Source organism: Echiichthys vipera, assembly GCF_963691815.1.
Source record: "Echiichthys vipera genome assembly, chromosome: 16".
Taxonomy (NCBI): domain Eukaryota; kingdom Metazoa; phylum Chordata; class Actinopteri; order Perciformes; family Trachinidae; genus Echiichthys; species Echiichthys vipera.
The window spans coordinates 14,982,505-15,002,983 of NC_139841.1; the positions used below are offsets into that span (position 1 = coordinate 14,982,505).

The window sequence follows — 20,479 nt, forward strand, 5'->3', positions numbered from 1 at the left end:
TGTATGTATATATGTCTCCAGAGTCTGAGATCATCTGAGAGGTCCAGTCAAAACACAGAACCACATTATGGCAGAATGAGTTTCAGCAATTGCTCTGAAGCACATCAGCCTCAGAAAGTATGTCTTTGAGGTGTGACTAAAATTATTTTTGCTTTTTACATATATGAAGTTTTTGATTCTCCTTTTGCTTTCAAACTTGAGAGGCAAAGGGAGTTATACTAAGACGTGGACTGTCCAGTTACCTCTGCTTTTTCCCCATTTTTTAAAATTTTATGTGTATTTTTTCGGCCCTTTTTGTTAGCCGTTGATCCTTACTCTGAAAATCCGGGGGAGCTGAGGCACAGTTTGTCTTCAGCCCCCTGGTCCTGCCTGTCATCCCTCCTCCTCCTCTCCCAGTCCTCTCCAGGATGAAAGCAGGTGTGAATGTTTATATTGAGTTGACGGGTTTGAGCCCTGTAGTTGAGCAATGTTCAGTCATTGGACCAGTTATTAACAGGTTCCTCGTGGCACTGGAGGGCTCTGCTGCACCCATTATCCATGTTTCTTCGTCACAAAAATTCCTCATACTCCAAGAGTTTGGAGTGCTGGCGCGTCTTCCAAAGTCGGTAGAGGCGGAAGTCGAAGTACATCTCAATCACCTCTTTGCCTTGATTGGTAAATGAGACAGGAAAAGTTTGAATCATATATTAAGGAAGCAGAATATACCATACTGTATACAAAAGACCCACACTCTCTGAATGTCATAGGCCTGTAGTTTGAGGTTATAAACGAACACAAGGCTGTGATTATCCTAGAGGTTACAATCGTTTATTTTCTACAATGAGGACAAGTCAATGGTCCCACTACAATGAAATGGGCTCTTTTGAATTCATACGAGTCTCAGCTTCCCAATCATACCCAATTTGTGCAATTCTAAGACTGTTTAGGGACCCCAGTATGCAGAAGTATCCAGAAACACATTTTAGAATAGGTGAAAAATAGTACATTTGTACTGCATGAGCCAAAACCTGAATTGGACTATCATGAGATGGACTTGTCTGTAAAGGGGAGACTCACGGGTACCCATAGAACCTATCTTCATTCAGATGTCTTGAGGTCAGAGGTCAAGGGACCTTTTTGAAAGTGCCCAGTTTTTCCCCTCGCCAAAATTCAGCCTAACTTTTCAGCGTTTTTAACCCTCTTCCTGACAAGCCATGGATCTTTATATGTTATCTAGTTGATGATACCATTATATTCGCTCTAGCTTTATAACGAAGCCCAGAATACCCTCTGAAAAGCAGTATGTCAGCTTGGCCTGCCTTCGGATCGTTATTAGGGTAAATAAGGGAAAAGCTGTGGAAGTAAATTCCTCCTCAATAAGTTAATACTAGACATATATGTTTTGTCTGCGTCTTTTCATACACACTGAAGGCATCATTTGTATATGTGTGTGAATCACTATGCATCACTATGCATGTGTCCGTGTAATCGGCATGTTTGGGTGTATGTTTGTTCATACCCACCCTGGGCAGACAGCTCCAGCGGTGACTCAAACTCGACAGAATAAGGCCTCATCAGATTCTTCAGTTTCTGAAACAGCTGTGGGGCCGAGATAAGAAAGCAAACACCAATTAATCCCACTGCTCTTGGATACGCTCGCAGCAGGGGAGCCTGCATCTTCAGACACAACACATACACAAATATAGAAACACGCACATGAACCGCAATGAATCCAGCTCATTAGCACCAAAGTGACATGTGCACATTCTTCCTGAGCAGGTAACAAGGCTAGGTAATGAGTGTACAAGTTACAAAGGTGGTCATTTTTCCTTCTTGTCCTCATAGAACCTCTCTGTACTTTCCATGAAACCGCAGAGCTCGTAAAAGTAATTCCCTGTCACATCCCCAGTAAAGAGTCCCAAGTTCAGGAAATTAAAAGAAAGATTATAATCTAGCTGTGAGCGTATCTGTAAATGAGAATAATTGGAGATGCTAGCTGATAGCTTGCATTTGAAGTCATTGCAAGTGGTTGTTTTCTCAAACAACAATATGAAATTTAGCACTGAATTGATTAGTTGCTTTGGAAATTAATGGATGATACAGATGGTCATTCATCACCCAAACATGTGAAGCATTTGCAGGTTCCAGCAGAGTTTTCAAAGTATTATATCATTATAGATTAGTGTTGTCGCAATACCAAAATTATCGATACTGCTATTGAAAAATACCACAGCGGAAAAATAAAACATCATCAAAGTAATGGAATAAAATATTAGATGACAGCATGTGGAAAATAAAATGATTCATTTATTTTTATTAATTAAAACACTTAAACTTAAAAAGTCGAAATGAAAATATATTTTTGTAAAAGCTGCTGAGCTTTATACCATGTTACAACACAAATGACTCAAAATAAAAAAAAATAAACACTCCCTTGACTTTATGTTACATCCGGGGGGGATTTATGTTATCTATCTCTAACCTGCAGCTCTCTGAACTCTCTGAACAAGTTCGCATGTCTGTCAGAGCGATGTTTAACCAGGCTGGTCTGAATCGATTTACGGACGGGCTTTGTGGTGTCCGTGGGCTTGACACTGTCTGCTACTTTTTCGCTCCAAGCGTCTGTTTATAAACAATCCTAGGATGTCTGCAGGAGCACTGATGTCTGTCTTGCTCTGTGGCTGTCTGTCACCTTGAAATCACGTCCACTCTGGCTGCAGGCAGTGATGAAGCAGAGAGGAGCTGCACACAAAGTGCTAGTCCAGCACAAAGAGTGACAGCTGGATGCAGTCACAGGTGGCTAGCATAGACTAAAGGCTTCATTTTAGCCGCCTCAGTTCCATCGCTGCTCCACCTCTTTGCCCATTTTTGGATGATCTGGGAGCAGGCAGCATCAGGCACTCCTAAGACAACAATGGCTGGAGCCGTCCACTTTAAGGTTCTTTTTGGCTCTTCAGAAACCTCTGGTTGAGGTCCAAGCCCCCACCACAGTGATTTCCTGGTAAATCCAATACGGAAGTGCCAAAAACTGCAGTTCTCTGAGTGTCCAGTAGACCTACTTAGGACTTGTTTACAAAAAAAACATTCTAGTCTGTTTGTTTGAGTCATATTTCCATGACAACACTAAGGAGGGTGAATATTTTTGAAATACCCTAGTTTTTATTTTATTGGAGGTTCAAGTTTATTAATAACTAGGAGCGCGGCCTCTTCAGTGACCTCTCAACCTCGACTGCGGCCATTCCTGTGGTGGTGTTACTATAAGTGACAAGTTGGTATGCTTTTCAATCGACTGTACAAACAGGGACACACCGTGTTAACGTTAGCTTTGTTATGCTAATTAAATAGCCGCACTTGCACCATGACTTGCAGTGCAGCCTTCTATCTATGACAGATACACTAGATGCTAAGCTATGTCTAGGCGATGCAGGGCGTTGAGGAGAGAACGGTCCTGCGGTGGCTGCTCTCAGTGACTGTTGTTGCCAAGACTGATGCAGATTTTGCGCTGACAAAACCAAAACACGTTTTAAAAATCTCTGGATAAAAACTGGGTCTGAATGCCTCGCCGACCTACTCACCTGCTGTTCTCTATTCACAGCCACGGTTACATTTCATAAGTGCTTTGTTACTTAAGTGCAGCCTGCGCTACATTTCATGTCAGAGTTCATTACTGTGTGTTTATTCCCCCAGAAATCACAGGGCAGCAACATTTTTCACTCCATACATCAGCCAATTTTTGGTCCTTGTCATATATCTTTTCACTTTAATCACATTCACGTACAGGATATGGAGCTCCTCGAAAAATTCAAATCTGAGAATGTTCAGTTCTTATATTAAACTGCATTCAGATCAATGAAACTGCAACGTGCAAACAAGCCCAGCACAAGACAGATTTGGAGATAATTATCATTACAAAATGAGTAATGTGCTTAAGCTAGATCCCTTTGGTATTTGCCTAATGATTTTATTGATTATGATGTTTTACTTTTCAAATGGAAAGTGGACGGTGTAATTTACCTCTTTGTTGAAGTCAACCCTCTATATTATGGCTGCTGCAGCTTAAATATCTCCTGACATATCAAGATCCCTCAAGCACAAGTGCACATCTTTGTATGCAGCATGTGAACATACATCAGTGAGTGCATGTGAAGTAACAGTATGTGACTTGAGACACTTTATATACGGCTTGCTTTCAAATCTGCAGTCAGGAAGCTTTAGCTCAACATGCACTTTGGTATTTGAAATAACTTCCTGGCTGTTATTTATTTAAGTCCTGTCTGTTGATGCTGTGAGTTTGCAAGTTTTTGTTTTATGCTGCTCTCGGGAGTGCATCATTTGGCAACGCTGAAACCCACTGTTTAAAAATGTATCAAACCGGGACCCAAACTGACTCCATTTGAACTCTGTGATGTGTTCTGTTGATGCTGTACTGTCTAACGGTGGAGATGTATGATTTTTAAGGAAGGAAACCAAAAAAATAAACCATGCATTATGTGGCCAAAAGTCTGCGTCCACATATTTATTTTTGTTCTGGGGTTGTTTTATCATGGTTCGAGCTAGACCCCTTAGCATTGGTGGGGGCATGTTGTTTGAAGTTTCAGTGAGTACCATGAAATAGGATTCAGAAAGCCCACTTTGAGTAGTAGATTTATTAGTTTGAAGGCTTATTGGTTGCCAAAATGTTGCACAGTGGTTTATATGAACCATGAGACAGGATTTTAAAACTCTGTAAAGTAATCATGTTCTTTTGTAGCAACAATGCAAGGTAAAGAAATATACTATTCAAGTAACAAAGTAATAAACCGGGAATGTGGACTGGCACGTATTTGAATGGCTGATGCAGCACTTTGCTGAATGGCGTTGCATTGCGCTGAAGCAAAAGTTGAGTAACTGCGAGCACAGCCTTATTTTCTAACAAGAAAGCAAAACCCTGCAGCCAGGCTCCAACATGTAGTGAGAAGACTTTCCAGAAGAGCAGGGGCTGTACCTATGGTCATGTAGTGAAGTTGCCAATGGAGAATAGGTTTGATGAAAAGAGTATGCGTGTACATATTCTTCTACAAACAAAATCTCATTAATTCTCATTTCTGACTGAAGTTTTATGAAGGTGACAGTAGACAAAACACCAGAGTAAAAATATCACTTTGGGGTCTTGGGAATAGTCCTTAAAAAAACAGTTTTGCTGTTTTGGAACAACTGCATGTGTCTGTGTTTGTCTGTCAAGGTGCAGCTATCACTGATTTGCAGTCTGTTCTGCCAGACTTTCCATCAACCCCTGAATAGATCCACTTTATATAACAAAGCATTTTGGCAGACATGACTGGAACAGACAGTTAGGTCAGACAAACACCGCTGGCTATGTGTGAACGTCTCTGCCAGCTTGTTTGTGTGTGTGAGTGCTTTGTTTTTTTTTGTTTTTTGTGTGTGTATGTGATTATGTGTCTTATTATTTGTTCAGGTAGAGAGATCATCACTCAATGTTTGAGTGCTCTTCAGCTGTATCCAGAGAGAGGGAGAAACTGAGACAGCCAGGAGGATGATAATATCAGACTAACAGTGGGAATAAATATGAAAGCAGAGGGCAACAAACAGGGAAGTGAGCAGGGAGAACAAAGAGGCAGTGGAATTTAAGTAAGTGTTCACTGATAATGGTGAGAGACGGGAAACAACAGATCTATATTTCCCGGGCAACTTAAGTTATTGAATCAGTTTTGAACATGTAAATAAATAAGGACTTTGTTATGAATGAATCTGAATTCTGCTCTGAGTCACAGTGCAATGGTCCCACCGGTGTAGGGTTTGATTCTGCATCAGATTTTATTGCTCTTTATCTGTCATACATTATCTGCTGTGAACTCCACTGAAACTATGTTTTACATTCTTTCATCCAATTTGGGATATAGAGCTACTAAGGGAAGGTTTGCCTTGTGTCATTATCATTGACCCTTGTACATTCATGCACTGTGATAAAACAGAAGTTTTGCCGGGGAACTGGCTTTGTTACTTAAAGCGAGAACATTAATGTGACTTTCTTTAAGTAAAGCACAAGTGTTAGTCCAGCCCAAGCCCCCACCACAGCGATTTCCTGGTTGATCCAATAAGGAAGTGCAAAAAATTGCAGTTTGCCCAGTGGGCACTGGGGGCAGGTTTCATAATGGAGCAATTTCTCATCGACCCCTATGTTAAATAGGATGTTTTCACAGCATAATGAAACCTATTTAAGGCCTGGTACTAAAAGTGATTTCCATAGTGATTAAGTTTCACGGCTGAAATTTAAAATTTTGGTAATGAAGCCAAAAGCTGTGGCACAGTTCACATGGGGTGGGTCATTACCCAAGCAAATCATGTTACCGTAGGGCAAACAAATGTTACCTTGTGGTAACTAATAGCAACATCATGCTGAGTGCGTCTCTTGGTTTTTGTCTTCTACACGCACTCTCTGACTCCTGGTTTATTGTTTTTTTGACTGTTTCAATCTTTGTTCAAAGCACTAACCCATCTGTGGGTGAAACCATTTCTTATATAGCTGTGATGAGTATGAGCATTTTGTCTGTCTTGGCGGCTGACTGTCAGTTTCTAAAACATGCTCCACATGTGCAGCATGACAACCACAGCATTTCTTCTCTCTCTCTCTCTCTCTGTCTCTCTCTCTCTCTCTCTCTCTCTCTCTCTCTCTCTCTCTCTCTCTCTCTCTCTCTCTCTCTATTTCTTTGACTCAAGTATAAAGAACGGACCTCAACTGGGAGGCTACGTCCATTTTTTATGCAGGTCCAGTCGTAATAAACCAGCTGACTCATGTATTATCCCCAAATAATCATAACTTTAGTGGTGTCAAAGATGAGCTTTCCTGTTTACATTTGTTTGTGTGGGACTGTTTGCATCAGTGTCTGTTTACCTTCTCTCCGTTGGGGTTGCCCAGGACATAGCATCCCATTATGTGGATGATGTTGGCTTCTGGGTTGACTTTACTCATGAAGCGACTAAGCCTCCTCCAGAATCTGATCAAAGACAGGCTAAAGTTACAACCGATCTTATAGAGATTCCCATGAAATGACTGCATAAATATATAACTCTTAAAAGTTCAGCCCTTCATTGAACTGTCTTTGAAGGAGCACTAATTCAACCATACAATTAACCTTTTAAAATAACCTTCTTTCACATGAAAAAGATTATTTAAAAAAAAAAACAGCTTCAAAAGCCCTTTTAACCTTTGAACACAGCAGATAAACATCATCAAATCATCTTTCATTTGCAGATGGGCTGATTGCAGTCAACAAGGCCGATAATTCGGTGTGCCCATACTTGTCACACTTTATTGGTTAACTGTTGTGTTCTTGCACTGAATCAACTGTTTAAACAGAACATACTTAAAGAACAGGAGAGTGTTTTATATCTCTAAAACAAACATTGCCTATTCAAAGATGATCACCTTGAGAGAGATACATAACTCCGACCGCAACCAAATGTAGACTTTTGAATTGTCGCAGTGGAACATCCTTGATTTAAATCAAGTCTTAGATCACTGACAGAAATAGTATTCATATTCTGAAAATAGTAAAGAGCATTTACATGATTAGTTTTTGTCTGAATCTTTTATCCCTTGAATGCCTAAAATGAAATGGGAGTGAGCCAGTTTGGGAACGTACCAGTAATGTGACACATTGCCACAAAGTGCTGTCCCATTCCTGTTTATACCATTTTGAGCTCTCCAGCCTCTCGCCCTCAAACACTTACCAGGTGTCATCAGTTAAGTCTGTGAGGGTTCAGGGCTTAAGGGCTTAGGATGGAGATTGGTATTGAGCCTTAGCTTAATCAAACAAAATGAGCAGCCAACAGGTGAGTTTGTGGTTGCTGCTGGTGAAAAATCAAATGTTTGCCACTCATTTTGTTTAATTTAGCTTAGTTTCGGATAGTTTGGCATAAGATTGTCCACAGTGGCTGTTCAATCTGCTCTACTCAGCTCAACCTCCAATACTCTTCTCTTTTCACAGCTAGCTAATGGCTCTGTCATTTTTTCATGTCTTGTGAAGCATCATCCCATGTTGATGCTTTAAAAGAAATGTAAATTCTAATCATAATAGGAGGCTATTAGGAGACATACTGTAAACTGATATTTAAACAGAGATGGACCCAGTGGTGCAGACTTATGGTAACTTACTGGCTCATGTCCTCCTCCTTTTCCACCTTAGCAAATGTTGCCACTTTATTCTTCAGTAAATACAGGTGACCAGGGCCTCCCTAAGACAAAAATGAAAAGCATTACTACTATTACAATTGCTAATTTGCCTCTTCTTAAAAAGGAGAAGTATTTAACATTAACGCATTAAAGTGGCAGAAAACAAATATTTGTGTATGTATATCTACGTATATGTAAATATATAGTGGAGTGACCGCGTCCTGAGCAGAGAATAAAGTCTCTCTCCGTATCAGAGTTTCTCTATTTAGTTTGATAGCTGTGCATAAGAAACGGTATGAAAATTCCACATGACAACTATAGTGACCAAAATGTTCACGGTTATCAGTATTATTGCAGTTTTGTTCAAATGTGCTAAACATTTTCAGTTTTATATTGAAAACTACAAATAGAATTAGCAGCACTTTTAGTTTGCATAAGCATTAAAAATGATAACAGGTTTTCGCAGTGATTTTCTTTCTGCATGTTCTGCAGACAGGGTGGCTCCAGTTTATAAAAACCAGAATACATCCACACTTGACTCACAAAGAAGGCTGGGAATATCCGGAGCGCTGTCACTGCCTTCTGCCATTTTTGCATTGACGCAAAACGAACCCGCGTTGCTGCTCCTGCTTCCAGGAGACTGTTGGCAACTTTGGTTGATGCTGGACAGTATTTACCGTGAGTTTGTCAAAGTGCAGGGATCAAACATGGGTTTAACGATAATTAAAATTGAAACGGTGATACTAACTGCAAGGAATTTTACCGTGGTTTATCATTAAAACGCTAACCATTTCATCCCCAGCCAGCCATGCATGCATGTTAGTGCATGTGTCCATGAAAAAACTGTATTACTGCCTGTAAATTACTCTCTGTAGTTCACATATTTCACTTGTTTAAGTACATCTCCTTATTTTAATATCTTGAGAGATTAGATCCTAGAGGAAGGTACTTAAAACATTCTAGCAGGTTACTCAGGGAGTTCCATATACAATGCATGATTGGGATGACACATGGCACCATACATCCCAAATAAAACCTACAACTTTATAGGACATACAGTATTATTTTTGTTCTATCTCCTTTTTCCTCACCTGACAAAAGATGAGCATCCTCCAGAACTTGCTTCCTCTCCTGTAAGCTGTGAGCTTCTTCTCTATTTCCTCTGTACAGCAAGAGAGAGAGAAAGAGTTGGATTGATGTGAGCAACAGGGGCCGAAAACGGAAAGAATATGAATATGAAAAGAGACAAGTAACAAGGTATTAGTGAGAGAGGGAGAAATGTGAGCAATGAACACAAAGGAAATCTCTGGGGGGTGAGTTCAAGTACAGGTGTGATAATAAGACAGCAGAGATACTAATGAAAGAAAATTGAATTCAACAGTGTGTACTTGATGCAACAGGAAATGTCACAGCAAAAATAAAACAGGTCAATGAAAGACAGAAAAATGGGAACTTGAAATCTATATGTGTGAATAATTCATTGACATCCTCTCACTAACTCAGTGTGAGCTTTATTCAGTGGAGTTCATTATTATCCCGGGAAGCTCTGGGGACCATTTACTGTAAGCACTTCTCTTATGAGCAACAGAGGAGCATTTTCTGAATGCAGAAACCAATTGTAAAAACAGCTTTTAAGTAATTTTGCAGCATTTTAACTGTTTCTAAATACTAATTATTCTACCAATACTAATTTTCAGGTTCATACTTGGATTTTTACTAGAACATGTTTACTTGTTTTGTTTTCAAAAAACATTATTTTTCTTATACTGTCTGTCTCAAAATACCTGTATTCACCCTCTGTCTGAAATACTCAATGAAGACACAGTTTCTGATCATTTTGATACTTTCACAGTATTTCTATAGTGCCCAGACCTGCTTTAAAATCATAAAAGACATGGAAATATCACCTTTTTACAATGTGGGACATTTAAGAGATTTGCTCACAGGTAAGGTTTAGCCCGTAGCTATTTTCCTGACCTTTAACTCCCATGGTTTGATGAGTTAGAGATCAGACTCCACTCCTCAGGCACAATCCAGGCACAAGAATAAAGGTGACTGATTTTCTAGACAGGATAGCCATATAAATCTGTCTGTGTATATAAATTTACCTCTGTATCTTTTAGTAGTGATGTCTCTATTGCTTCTGCAAATCATTTTTACCTCTGAGACAGTTTCTTATTAGTTGTAGTAGTAGTTATGTTTACCTTTGAATATATAATTATAAATCGGGTATAAAAAAAGGAGATACTAACGTAAACAGGAATATTTACTCACCCAATATATCATCAAAAGTTGCATGTTCATGGTCCTGAGAAAAAACATCAAACATAATCATTTAAACAGTAAAATTCTTTGATTTCCGATGCAATTTGCCTTATTATAGAACACCTTTGAAACAAACAACTTGGTACAGTATGTCCATGTATTGCCCACATGTCAGTGTCCGTCTGTGTTTGACTCACGTAGAGGATGGGGATGATGGAGGGGTCATCCCTGCGGATTATAGTGGGAACGTACTCTGCCTTTGGGACCTTAGAAGAGATCAGCTGAAGGTGAAGGAGAAATAGATGGAGAGGAATGATGGATTAAGTATATGAGGAAATAGTAGGAGATGGAGAATACAGAGCAAAGTGGGGAAAAGGAAGAGAATACCAGAGTCTCAGAGAGGAAAGGGCAAACTATCACACATTCATGAGTGCAGGGAATGAACAGCCCGATATGAAATTCACAGCACGATGCTAGAGAATACGCTAGATGCATTGAAGATACTGCACCTAGTTTTTTAACTGAGATCTGACATCAGTGTGTAATCCTAAAGTAAACCATTTCCTGTGCTGCGTTGGGGATCACTTAATGCTGCAACAGTTTCAGAGCCTACATTTTTTTAAACAGCTGTATGATATGAGGGACCTTTCTGAAGTCTCCGAACTCCAGATCGTGTTTGGACTTTAACATTTTAGCACAAAGCCTGCATCACAAATTGGGGGTGTGGAGTTTGAAAGACATTTAACAGGCATGGAGGGTCTAGTGAAAGATGCTACTGAATTGCATTGTGGGAAATGAAGGATACTGTGTTTTTGGGACTTGTTGTAGACTTAAGGTTTAAAGTCAGGATACCAAAGATGCCAAGACCATTTTTAAAATCCTTTCCCCTGTAACAGCCAAAATACTTCGGGAACACACCTGCAGTGTACGTAGACGAGACGTTTTCTTACCTGCTACACCGGCTCTGTCAGTGGCAAGTGACCACCGCCAGCTTCACTGTGTGATTTTGAGTTTTAATGCAGTTGCTTCTGCAGGGTTTGGAAGCTTGCTTTTTCACATTGCCCTCTGGTTTAGTGAGGTATGTATCTTGATCATTTTAAAACAATCTGAAAGGTTTTTGACCCAGCTCTATGACGTTTTTTCCTGTTGTCGGGCCATGCATTCGCACGCAGGGGAAGAAAAATAGACGAGCCATATAAAACTAGTACTTCAATTGAATCTTATGGAAGCGCTCTGCTGTGCGGCATCCAGCAACAGCTGTGTCACACCACGTACTCAGCCCTGTAGTTTAGCTGTAAGTCTGCCAACTCTAAGTGATGTACAATACTGATCTCTTACCATGATTTTGGGAGGTACAAAATCATCTCCTTCACAGGCCAGCCTCTCCATCTCCCTCTCCTCTTCCCAGTCTATATTGTCATCAAGGCCTCCTTCATCCAAGGTACCACAGGAGGTCTGCAGGTCTCCACCTAGAATAGAATATTACACTCCCATGAGCAAAAAGACTTGAGATAATAGGGCGTAGGCAGATGTGTTGGGTAGGAGTCAAGAAAGGTGAGAAAATCTGTGAGTGACGGAAGGACAGGAAGTGGAAAGAGGTAAGTACGGAGGAGAGGAAACATGATGGAGTTGTTCATAATAGACAGAATATGACAGATGGAACAGGGGAAAAGAAGAGAAAGCTGGTGGGAGGAGACAAAAAGTGACTTCTAATTGGCATCAGCTTACAAGAAGAGCTATGAAATTGGGATCAGAGTGCCGCTTTTGTAGGGGAAGGTGTATACCATCAAATTGTGCTTTTTTGATGTGTATATAATGTTTATTACATACTATATTTATAGTTTGAGACGTTGAAAAGGATAAACTGAATAATACTTTGAGTTGCAACATCAATCAATACTTAAATATAATCGTATCACTATCAGAATTAAGAAATATTAAAGAACTACATGAGAATTGCAGTGTTATAATGCCTAATATTAGAAATCAAAGTCATTCCACATCTGTAAAACCAACATCTGTTTTAAACACTTTTAAATGATAATGAGGCAGAGGCATTAATTACCATATGAGCGTGTCATTCAATTAAATGTTGGGCCTCTGTATAACCTTGAAAGATGGTATGAGACATCTGTTCAATTACATAACAACTTGAGGGGGATTTATTAATGTGGTGTCAAATTCCTGCAGTTATTTTATTACCTTAGCATGCAGGGAGAATAAAATGAGAGCTTTTGATTTGTCATAGCAGGAAAACGCAGGCGTAACTAATAATATTAACCAAGCTCACGGCCATCATTGGCTTATGCTTAAATAGAGTGGAGTGATCTTTAACATTATTAGCTGCACCTGTGCCTTTCCAGCTAGTCAAAATGCCTGATTCCTGCACTCTGAACGGGTATTTAACCACCACAAGTTATACAATACAAAGCAGAAAGGGGAGCAATATGTTTTCTTGACTCTGTTTGATGTTTTGGCCTTTACCGCTTAATTGACAGCTCTGATGAGGGGCATCTTGTTAGCTCTGAGCTGCCAGTATTTCTTTGATATATTGCCAGGTGATGTGACAGTTTTTACTTCCTCACTTGCTTATTTCACGTATGTTTTTGTTGACACTTTTAATCCTTCTGTGGGTCAGTGCTTTTCATAGCTTTCATGCTATTCCTATTTGAGCACGGATCAATTCCATTGCCATTCCCCAATACTGTACTGTGCTTTGATTACAATGTGAGCTTAAAGGCCTTTAAAGTGTAATTCTGGCGCAAAATCATCCCATGGTCTTTTCCGGCTCTTACATACATCAAATAAGCCATCGCGACAGTTTTTTTTGTGTAAAAACTATAAACTGAGAAATCCGGGAATGTCGCTAACAGCCAGACGTGGCTAACACTGATTAGCTCAGGACTTAACCCTTAACTGGAAACGTGGGTGAGTGGGTGTTCCCCATACCAAAGATCAGCTGTTCAATCCCCGGCTCCTCTGGAAGACACTGAACCACCAAATTGCTCCCTGTGCTGTGCATGGGTGTGAATGGAAGTCGCTTTGGATAAAAGTGTCAGCTAAATAAAATGTAGTGTAATGAAACGGACGCGACTTTATAAAAGTAGGGGAATTACACTTTAAGCACTGGGGACGTAAAGATTAAACTGCACGTAAATGCAAAATGCTCATCTGCGATTATTCATACCTGCAGTCCAGAGTAGAAAATCATACAACAGAAGGAGCAGAATAGAATAGGTTCTGTAAACCATCTAATAGAGTGAAACTTTAGGCTCCCAGGGTTTGAAAAGAGCGAGTATAGAAAGAAAAGGAGAAAATGATAACCAAGATTGACGATTAATCTCACTCCTCCAGAGAACAATACCTTTCCCTCGGGAAAGAGGAAGAATGAGGCATCGACCCCACCATTAGACTGTCACCAACAGTCCATTTATCTTTCATCACACTCAGAAACACTGAAGATGGAGGTGGAGAAAAAAAACATGAAACCACAGATACTCAGACATCAACATAGACAAACAGCACATGCAAACAGTGTGTGTTGATACTCATATTCAAAAGCCTTTTGGAAACACTTTGCTTGCGTTAACATTTGTACAAGCTGACACACTCGGACTGAGACGCACACTCCATATTGGAAGACATACTCACAGAAAGAGAGTGCATCACACCCACGGTCATAGGGAGACAGATGGACAGAGTCAGAGTCAACAGCAGAGACAGTCAGTTTGTGCATGTGATGGTGTGTTTTATGTGTAAGCGTCTTTGGACTTTTTATGAGTTTGTTGTTCTCGATCTGCCAGAACCAGGAACAAAGCTGTAAAATGGTGATTATAAAATGTCATCAGCTCAATTCAAATGTTATTACGTACTTGATGAAAAGTGGCTTTAAGGGTGCACTCACAATGTCCACCCGTACCGTGCCCACGCACGTTTCACAGCTAAAGTCTAGCTCGTTTGACCAGTGTGAGTGCAACCGTACCGCGCCTAGGAGTGGTATGCTTGTCGTCCACAGCCCGTTTGGGATGCAAGTACCCTAAAGCACGGGGCACGGTACGGATGGACAGTGTGAGTTTCAAGTAACTAAATCACCATTGAAAACACTGATAAAATGTGAGCCATATTAGGCTGCCTTCCAGTCAGCCAATTATGAAGGAAGTTAAAGGGATAGCTATGACTTTTTTGAAGTGGGGTTGCATGAGGTACTTAGCCATAGTCAGTTTGTTACAGTAGATGGCGGTTGGCTCTTTTTAAAATGTATTGAAACATTCACCTCTCTACTTCAGTCAGTCCCCTATATGTAACCCTCTTAAATCCATACACACGCACATGTTCCTATCCCACTTCTGCCCTTACTACCACTCAGAAGTTGGAAGTTCCCGATTTCCAACTGCTGATGATTTGGCCTCATTCCAGCTGTACCGTACGTCGCCTCGTATATCAAAGTGCTGATTACCAGCCCTTTATTTTAAATAGCTGCAAATGCTGCTAAGTGACTTTCAACTCCGTATGAGCCACCTGCGTATGGAAATTAATTAATGACAAGAGTACTGAGTGAGCACAAAGAAAATTTAAGCTGTAATCAATCTTCCAGTCAAGATGTGAGGGTGCCAAGGGTCAGGTGGGTTATTTATAACCGCAGTACCGCACACATCAAAATACGGTATGTTCTCAAGTCTTACTGCAGCTGTTTTAGTAGACTATAAATACCTAAGAACAAGAGGGCACTTAACACCTTTAAAAGTACATGTTTGTATCTGGCAGTTATTGTGATATTTAATTTGCATTTTTGTAGACAAAAGAGAATTGATAACTGAAGTAGTTTGACATCATAAAAGGTGAGGTCTTACAGGTCCAGATCAATTTTAATACACTGCAATTTGATGACTGTGTAGAGGAAACAGACAGTTTCTTGTTGGTGTGTGTGTGTGTGTGTGTGTGTGTGTGTGTGTGTGTGTGTGTGCGTGTGTGTGTGTGTGTGTGCATGAGTCTGTGTTAACTCACTGTCTCTGGGTTCATGTGGAGAGTCAGTCTTGACAGGGGTGGGGTCACTCCAGGAACGGCTGAAACTCTTCGACCTACGCTCAGCGAATGCTAGTGCAGGCGGGGAGAGATAGTCACACACACACACACACACACACACACACACACACACACACACACACACACACACACACACACACACACACACACACACACACACACACACACACACACACACACACACACACACACCATACATACACACACACACACACTAACAAGCCCACAAAACTGTCTGTTTCCTCTACACAGTCATCAACTACAGTAAAACATTGAATGAAAAGGCAGATGCAGCTCACAAATATAGCGTACACAGTACGATGCCGTCCCTCCTCTGCGCAGATACACAAACAAATGCCTGCATAAAACTGTCAAAACACACACAAGCAGTATGCTAACAATCATATATCTTAACAAAGGATCCTGCTCATCATCAGTATGGATTCAAAAGGGTTGTCCTTGTTTCACAGATTTATTGAGCCTTGATAAAATCAGCTCCGCTTTGAAGATTAATCACTGTGCTCTTTGAATATTTTTAGACTACTTGAAAGTGTTTGACACGGTTAATCAACATGTCCCTCACGGCTCTGTATTTTATGTTTTCTAGGCTGATGGATCCCCGCATATGCTTCTCTGTTCATTTTGCTGCTGCTGACACCAACTTGTTCTTTTCAAGTACAAATTTCTTTTCATTGTCAACCTTTTTAATGTTTTTTTTTTCCATGATCAAAAGCACTTTTGTTTTTTTTTAGTTATGTAGATATTAAAAGGTTTTGTTTGAAGAAAAAAACGTTACAAGGTAATCATATCAAAACATTTTATTTTATTTTTATTAAAATATTTTGTGATCACAACATCACCAAAATTCTACGTGAAACTAGAGATTTTATTGTTGGAATCACATTGATCTAATTTTTTAATGTATATCATTTATTTTATTTGACTGAGGCCTAGTCAACACGTACACAGGTATTTTTGAAACAGGGCTTTTCCCTCCGTTTGAAAAAAGAAAAGAAAAAACCCAGTCTACACAAGCACTGTGTCCAAATGGAAATGCAAATCACATTTAAGCTCTTTAAACGAGCGAAACCAACAGGTGGCAAAATAACCCTTACGCCATGTTGGATAAACATATGGACAACAAGAAGAAATTGGCCAACAAGACTAGCAAAAGCTATTACTGTAAGGCTCCATGGCGCATTCTGATGCCTCTGTTCCCTCTATATAGTGAAAGAGTCACTATGTAAACATCTAAAGTCCTGTTAGCAAGATTAGAACCAGCCCTATTTTGGTCACGTCTGCCGTTGCAGAAAATCTCGCCTCATTTGTGATGCCTCACAAGGAGATAATGGCACACACTCTGGTGTGCAAGACAAACACTATTTTTTTCCTGTTTACACAACAATACTAAAAGTTTCTAAAAATCTTCATGCTAACCGAAGTTTTCCAAAAGTTTTCAGTGACCTAAAACGCTGTATGCGTGTGGACAAAAGGCTAAAACAAATGGAAAAAGCTTTGTCTACAAAAATACCCATATTCATGCGGACTAGGGCTCAATCTAGACTCAAACAAAGGGGCCAAATTCTGTGACCATGAAGAGATTGTACGCTCATCCAAAGCAATGTGAAGACATTGTCTGATGGACAAACTGGCTCCAGGAGAAGTTCATTCTCCCCATGCCCACATGATTTGGTCCCTTTGCTTGAGTGAAAGTCCAGGAGAAGGACCAATGTGTGGAACAACTCTGCCATTACAGCATTTGGAAGACTATGGGTTATAGTAAATGTCTATAGCCATCTAGGGAGCTGCAATGACAGGTGAGACAGTTGGGTTTTATTTGGGTTCAGGCTTGTCTACCTGTCTAAAATAATGGTTTTCACACCTGGCATAATCATACGGCACTTTTACACATTTCCATTCTGACTTTATAGAACTGGACTAGAAAAATCTTGATTATGAAGTTTTGATATTTACTACCAAGTTTTGCACATACTGTATTGTTATAACACTACATTACTTTCCTCAAATTTGTAAAATTAACACTGCATCTATTGACACAGATAAATATGGAACCAATGTTCTTATTCACTTGGGCAAAAATTAATAGTTAAGCTTACTTTATTCTTCCTCTTGTTCTTTCCATTTCATTTTTTATGTCAAAACACCGGACAAGCTAAGAGATTACAGACCAGTCGCTTCACAAAATTACACTCACAATGCCATTGCAGCTAGCCTTGGGATCCAGACCCACATCTAGAAAGACACAGGGTCTGGCAATGAGTAACAGACCTGCCCAACTCACCAACACATGCATTCCAAAATAACACTGCCCGCAATTTGATAGCACTGCGACCGACTACGACCACACTGAGCAATGAACAAGGTGACGACTTTGATGGTGCATCACTGACGTCATCAGTAACGCCCGCCCATAACAATACGATTTTATTTGGGATTTGGCATTTTCTTACATAGTTAAAGAGCTCCAACGGTATGTGCCCAGAAGATGCAGCAAATTGAAAATTGCTAGATTTACAGGGTACATTAAAGCCATATCTAATCCAGAACAGGGTATCTAATTTGGTTTTCGTTCAGTTTTATAGATTTGCAGTGACAAACACACAGACAAACACCCACATCATAACCAAGCTTCCCTTCATCAAAGTGGGCATCTTTGTCTCCAAACTTTACAGCCGATCGAATAACAACCCAAACATTCAAAGCGATGCAATAGTAAAAGACCACCTACAGTTTACACACTCATACATACCAGTGTACACACATGCACAGACTCATATCGTTGGCTTATCAACACACACACACACTCATGGACATAAAATCCTCAAGGTAATGCAATAGAGCATTACAGAACCCAAGTAAAGCAGCAGTGTTGTTTGGTGCCACACACATGCAAAAAACACCAGGAAGACAAAACAAAACACACAGATGATGGCGGGATGAACAACATCACAGTCAATTTGAGCAAACATTTCAACCACACACACATCTCTGACTCACTCTGTGCTTTCATCCTCCTGCTGCCCACCATCCGAAGATGCTTCCGGAAGTTTCTGTGGGTAGAAAAATCAAAGCCGAGGAGGGATAACATAGGACAGAGGAAGTACCGACATGTAAAGAAGAGAAGGAGGAGAGAGGGAGGGGTGGGCGGGAAATGACAAAGCAAGGAAGGAGACAAATTGGAGAGTTTAGTGTCAAGCTTCTATTTCTACTAAAAGAGGTTAGAAAAGAGATAATTATAGGTAAATAAACTTGTTTCCCTTTCAATGTGAGGGGAAAATGCATGTCACAGGAGCAGTGTGGGTGTAATGCACCACACTGCCAAAGTACCTCTTTTCATCCTTTATGGTGTAGATTTATGAGACACAGGAGATTATCCACTCTAAGCAGTACCACATCAGAGGCAATGAGGGTGCACCAGAGGGAGGTTATTTAGCCGGACTGGTTCATCATAGTGTGTGTTTCTTTACTTTGTTCCAGGTAGATGAGATGTTGTTTTTTTTTATCTGTGGTGCGTCTCAGGTGCAGTTATTTTACCCCAAACCGAAATCTTTTCCTTAACACAACCAAATAGTTTTGTCAGAATTCACAACGGGACTACACTGCACGTTGAAAGAGCATCAAAAAGTGACACCAAAGGGGTCCTGACCAATCTGCTATTGAGTTAAAAGTGAGAATGTGTTAAATATAACACCTGAGACTGAAATTCGTCCAATAACTTTTTTTACATGAATGCATAACAAACAATTTTGATTAGGCTCATCCTGATTTAGTTATCAAATAATAGTGACTAAGACTTATTAAGTGAGATGTTATGCAATAAATATGTCCAATAGGTCTGGTAGGTCCTGCTACATGTTAAAAAATAGTCATCAAATGGCGTCACATTTAAGGCTAGACTCTAAAACACTTGTTTTAACGTATCCTAACTTAGAAGCCTTTTCTGTTCTGTGCTTTCTTCAGCTGCTCCAACAATCCAGCAAAATCCACAAGAATCTGCTCCATACATTATTTCACTTTAATCCATCTCCATTATCTCCATTAAATCCTGCCTAAAAAGGGGCCAAAATCGTCTGCACTTCAAGTCATAGTTCACTTCCAACACAACACAATGTAACACCACAAACTACTTGCAGTTGCTTGCTTGTATCCTGTGCAATTTCATATTTTTTCTAGTACAGTGCTACACACCATGTATTACAATAATTGGTGCAATTATCTGGTTCAATCACCCTGAGCAATTATCCATCATCTGCATCTGTGAAAGATGTATATTTATTAATCTCTCATTCACTTCTTTTGTTGCTTTTTTGAGGCTTGAGCTGTAACAAGTGAATTTCCCCAGTGTCGGATCAATGAAATTGATTTGATCCTATCTCACGGCGCTGATGGTGAGCCACCACCCTAGATTTATGTTTTGTTAGCACAGTACCCTGTATTCTTCCTGCCCAAAATTTCCACTCTTACATCAGCATTTCCGATTTTTTATTTTTGAGCACCTTATGTCCACACTGTGCAGGTCAGACCGAGGCAGTACACTTTTGTTATTTTGTTCCTGAAGCCTGTGTCATAATAACCATTGCCACAGCAGTGATTTGAGACTGATTAACATTCCCCTCGGTTACATTAATCTTTGATGACCGTTAACAACCCAAACATACATCAACCGTACTTTACTTTCAGTGGAAATAAAGCTGCAATAACTGCGTTGTTGCTTGAGAGAACAAACCATAGCCGGTGAATTTATCTCTATGTGAAGGTTTCAGTGTGTCTGTGAAGATACCACCCGGTTAATTATCGGTCAGCCTCTATTTAAGTCTGTTTCTGATTACAGGATCAAACGGAACAAAATTAGCATCCTTGGTGGAGAAGTACCTGGATGTACAATGCAGGATTTTCTTCTTCTCATTATTCAAATGCAGTTTTAAGTAATTTACATTTCTGCATCTCATTGAGACTAATGACGGACTAATGATGCTCTACAATTTAAAAAAAAGTGGC

General features: G+C 40.0%; 1 protein-coding gene across 1 annotated transcript in view; it reads right to left on the reverse strand.

Moving 5' to 3' along the window:
• Positions 1-548: 548 nt before the first annotated feature.
• nsmfa (NMDA receptor synaptonuclear signaling and neuronal migration factor a) overlaps positions 549-20,479 on the reverse strand; it is a gene marked incomplete at its 3' end in the record, with an annotated part of 43,203 nt that continues 23,272 nt past the window's right edge. Inside the window, exons 6-15 of the mRNA XM_083930060.1 lie at positions 18,479-18,531; positions 15,422-15,511; positions 11,756-11,886; positions 10,615-10,698; positions 10,427-10,460; positions 9,244-9,314; positions 8,135-8,214; positions 6,872-6,974; positions 1,503-1,578; positions 549-646 (exon numbers count right to left, since the gene is read on the reverse strand). Of these exons, the coding sequence (XP_083786186.1) occupies positions 549-646; positions 1,503-1,578; positions 6,872-6,974; positions 8,135-8,214; positions 9,244-9,314; positions 10,427-10,460; positions 10,615-10,698; positions 11,756-11,886; positions 15,422-15,511; positions 18,479-18,531 (820 nt within the window). The remainder of the gene's footprint in view (positions 647-1,502; positions 1,579-6,871; positions 6,975-8,134; positions 8,215-9,243; positions 9,315-10,426; positions 10,461-10,614; positions 10,699-11,755; positions 11,887-15,421; positions 15,512-18,478; positions 18,532-20,479) is intronic.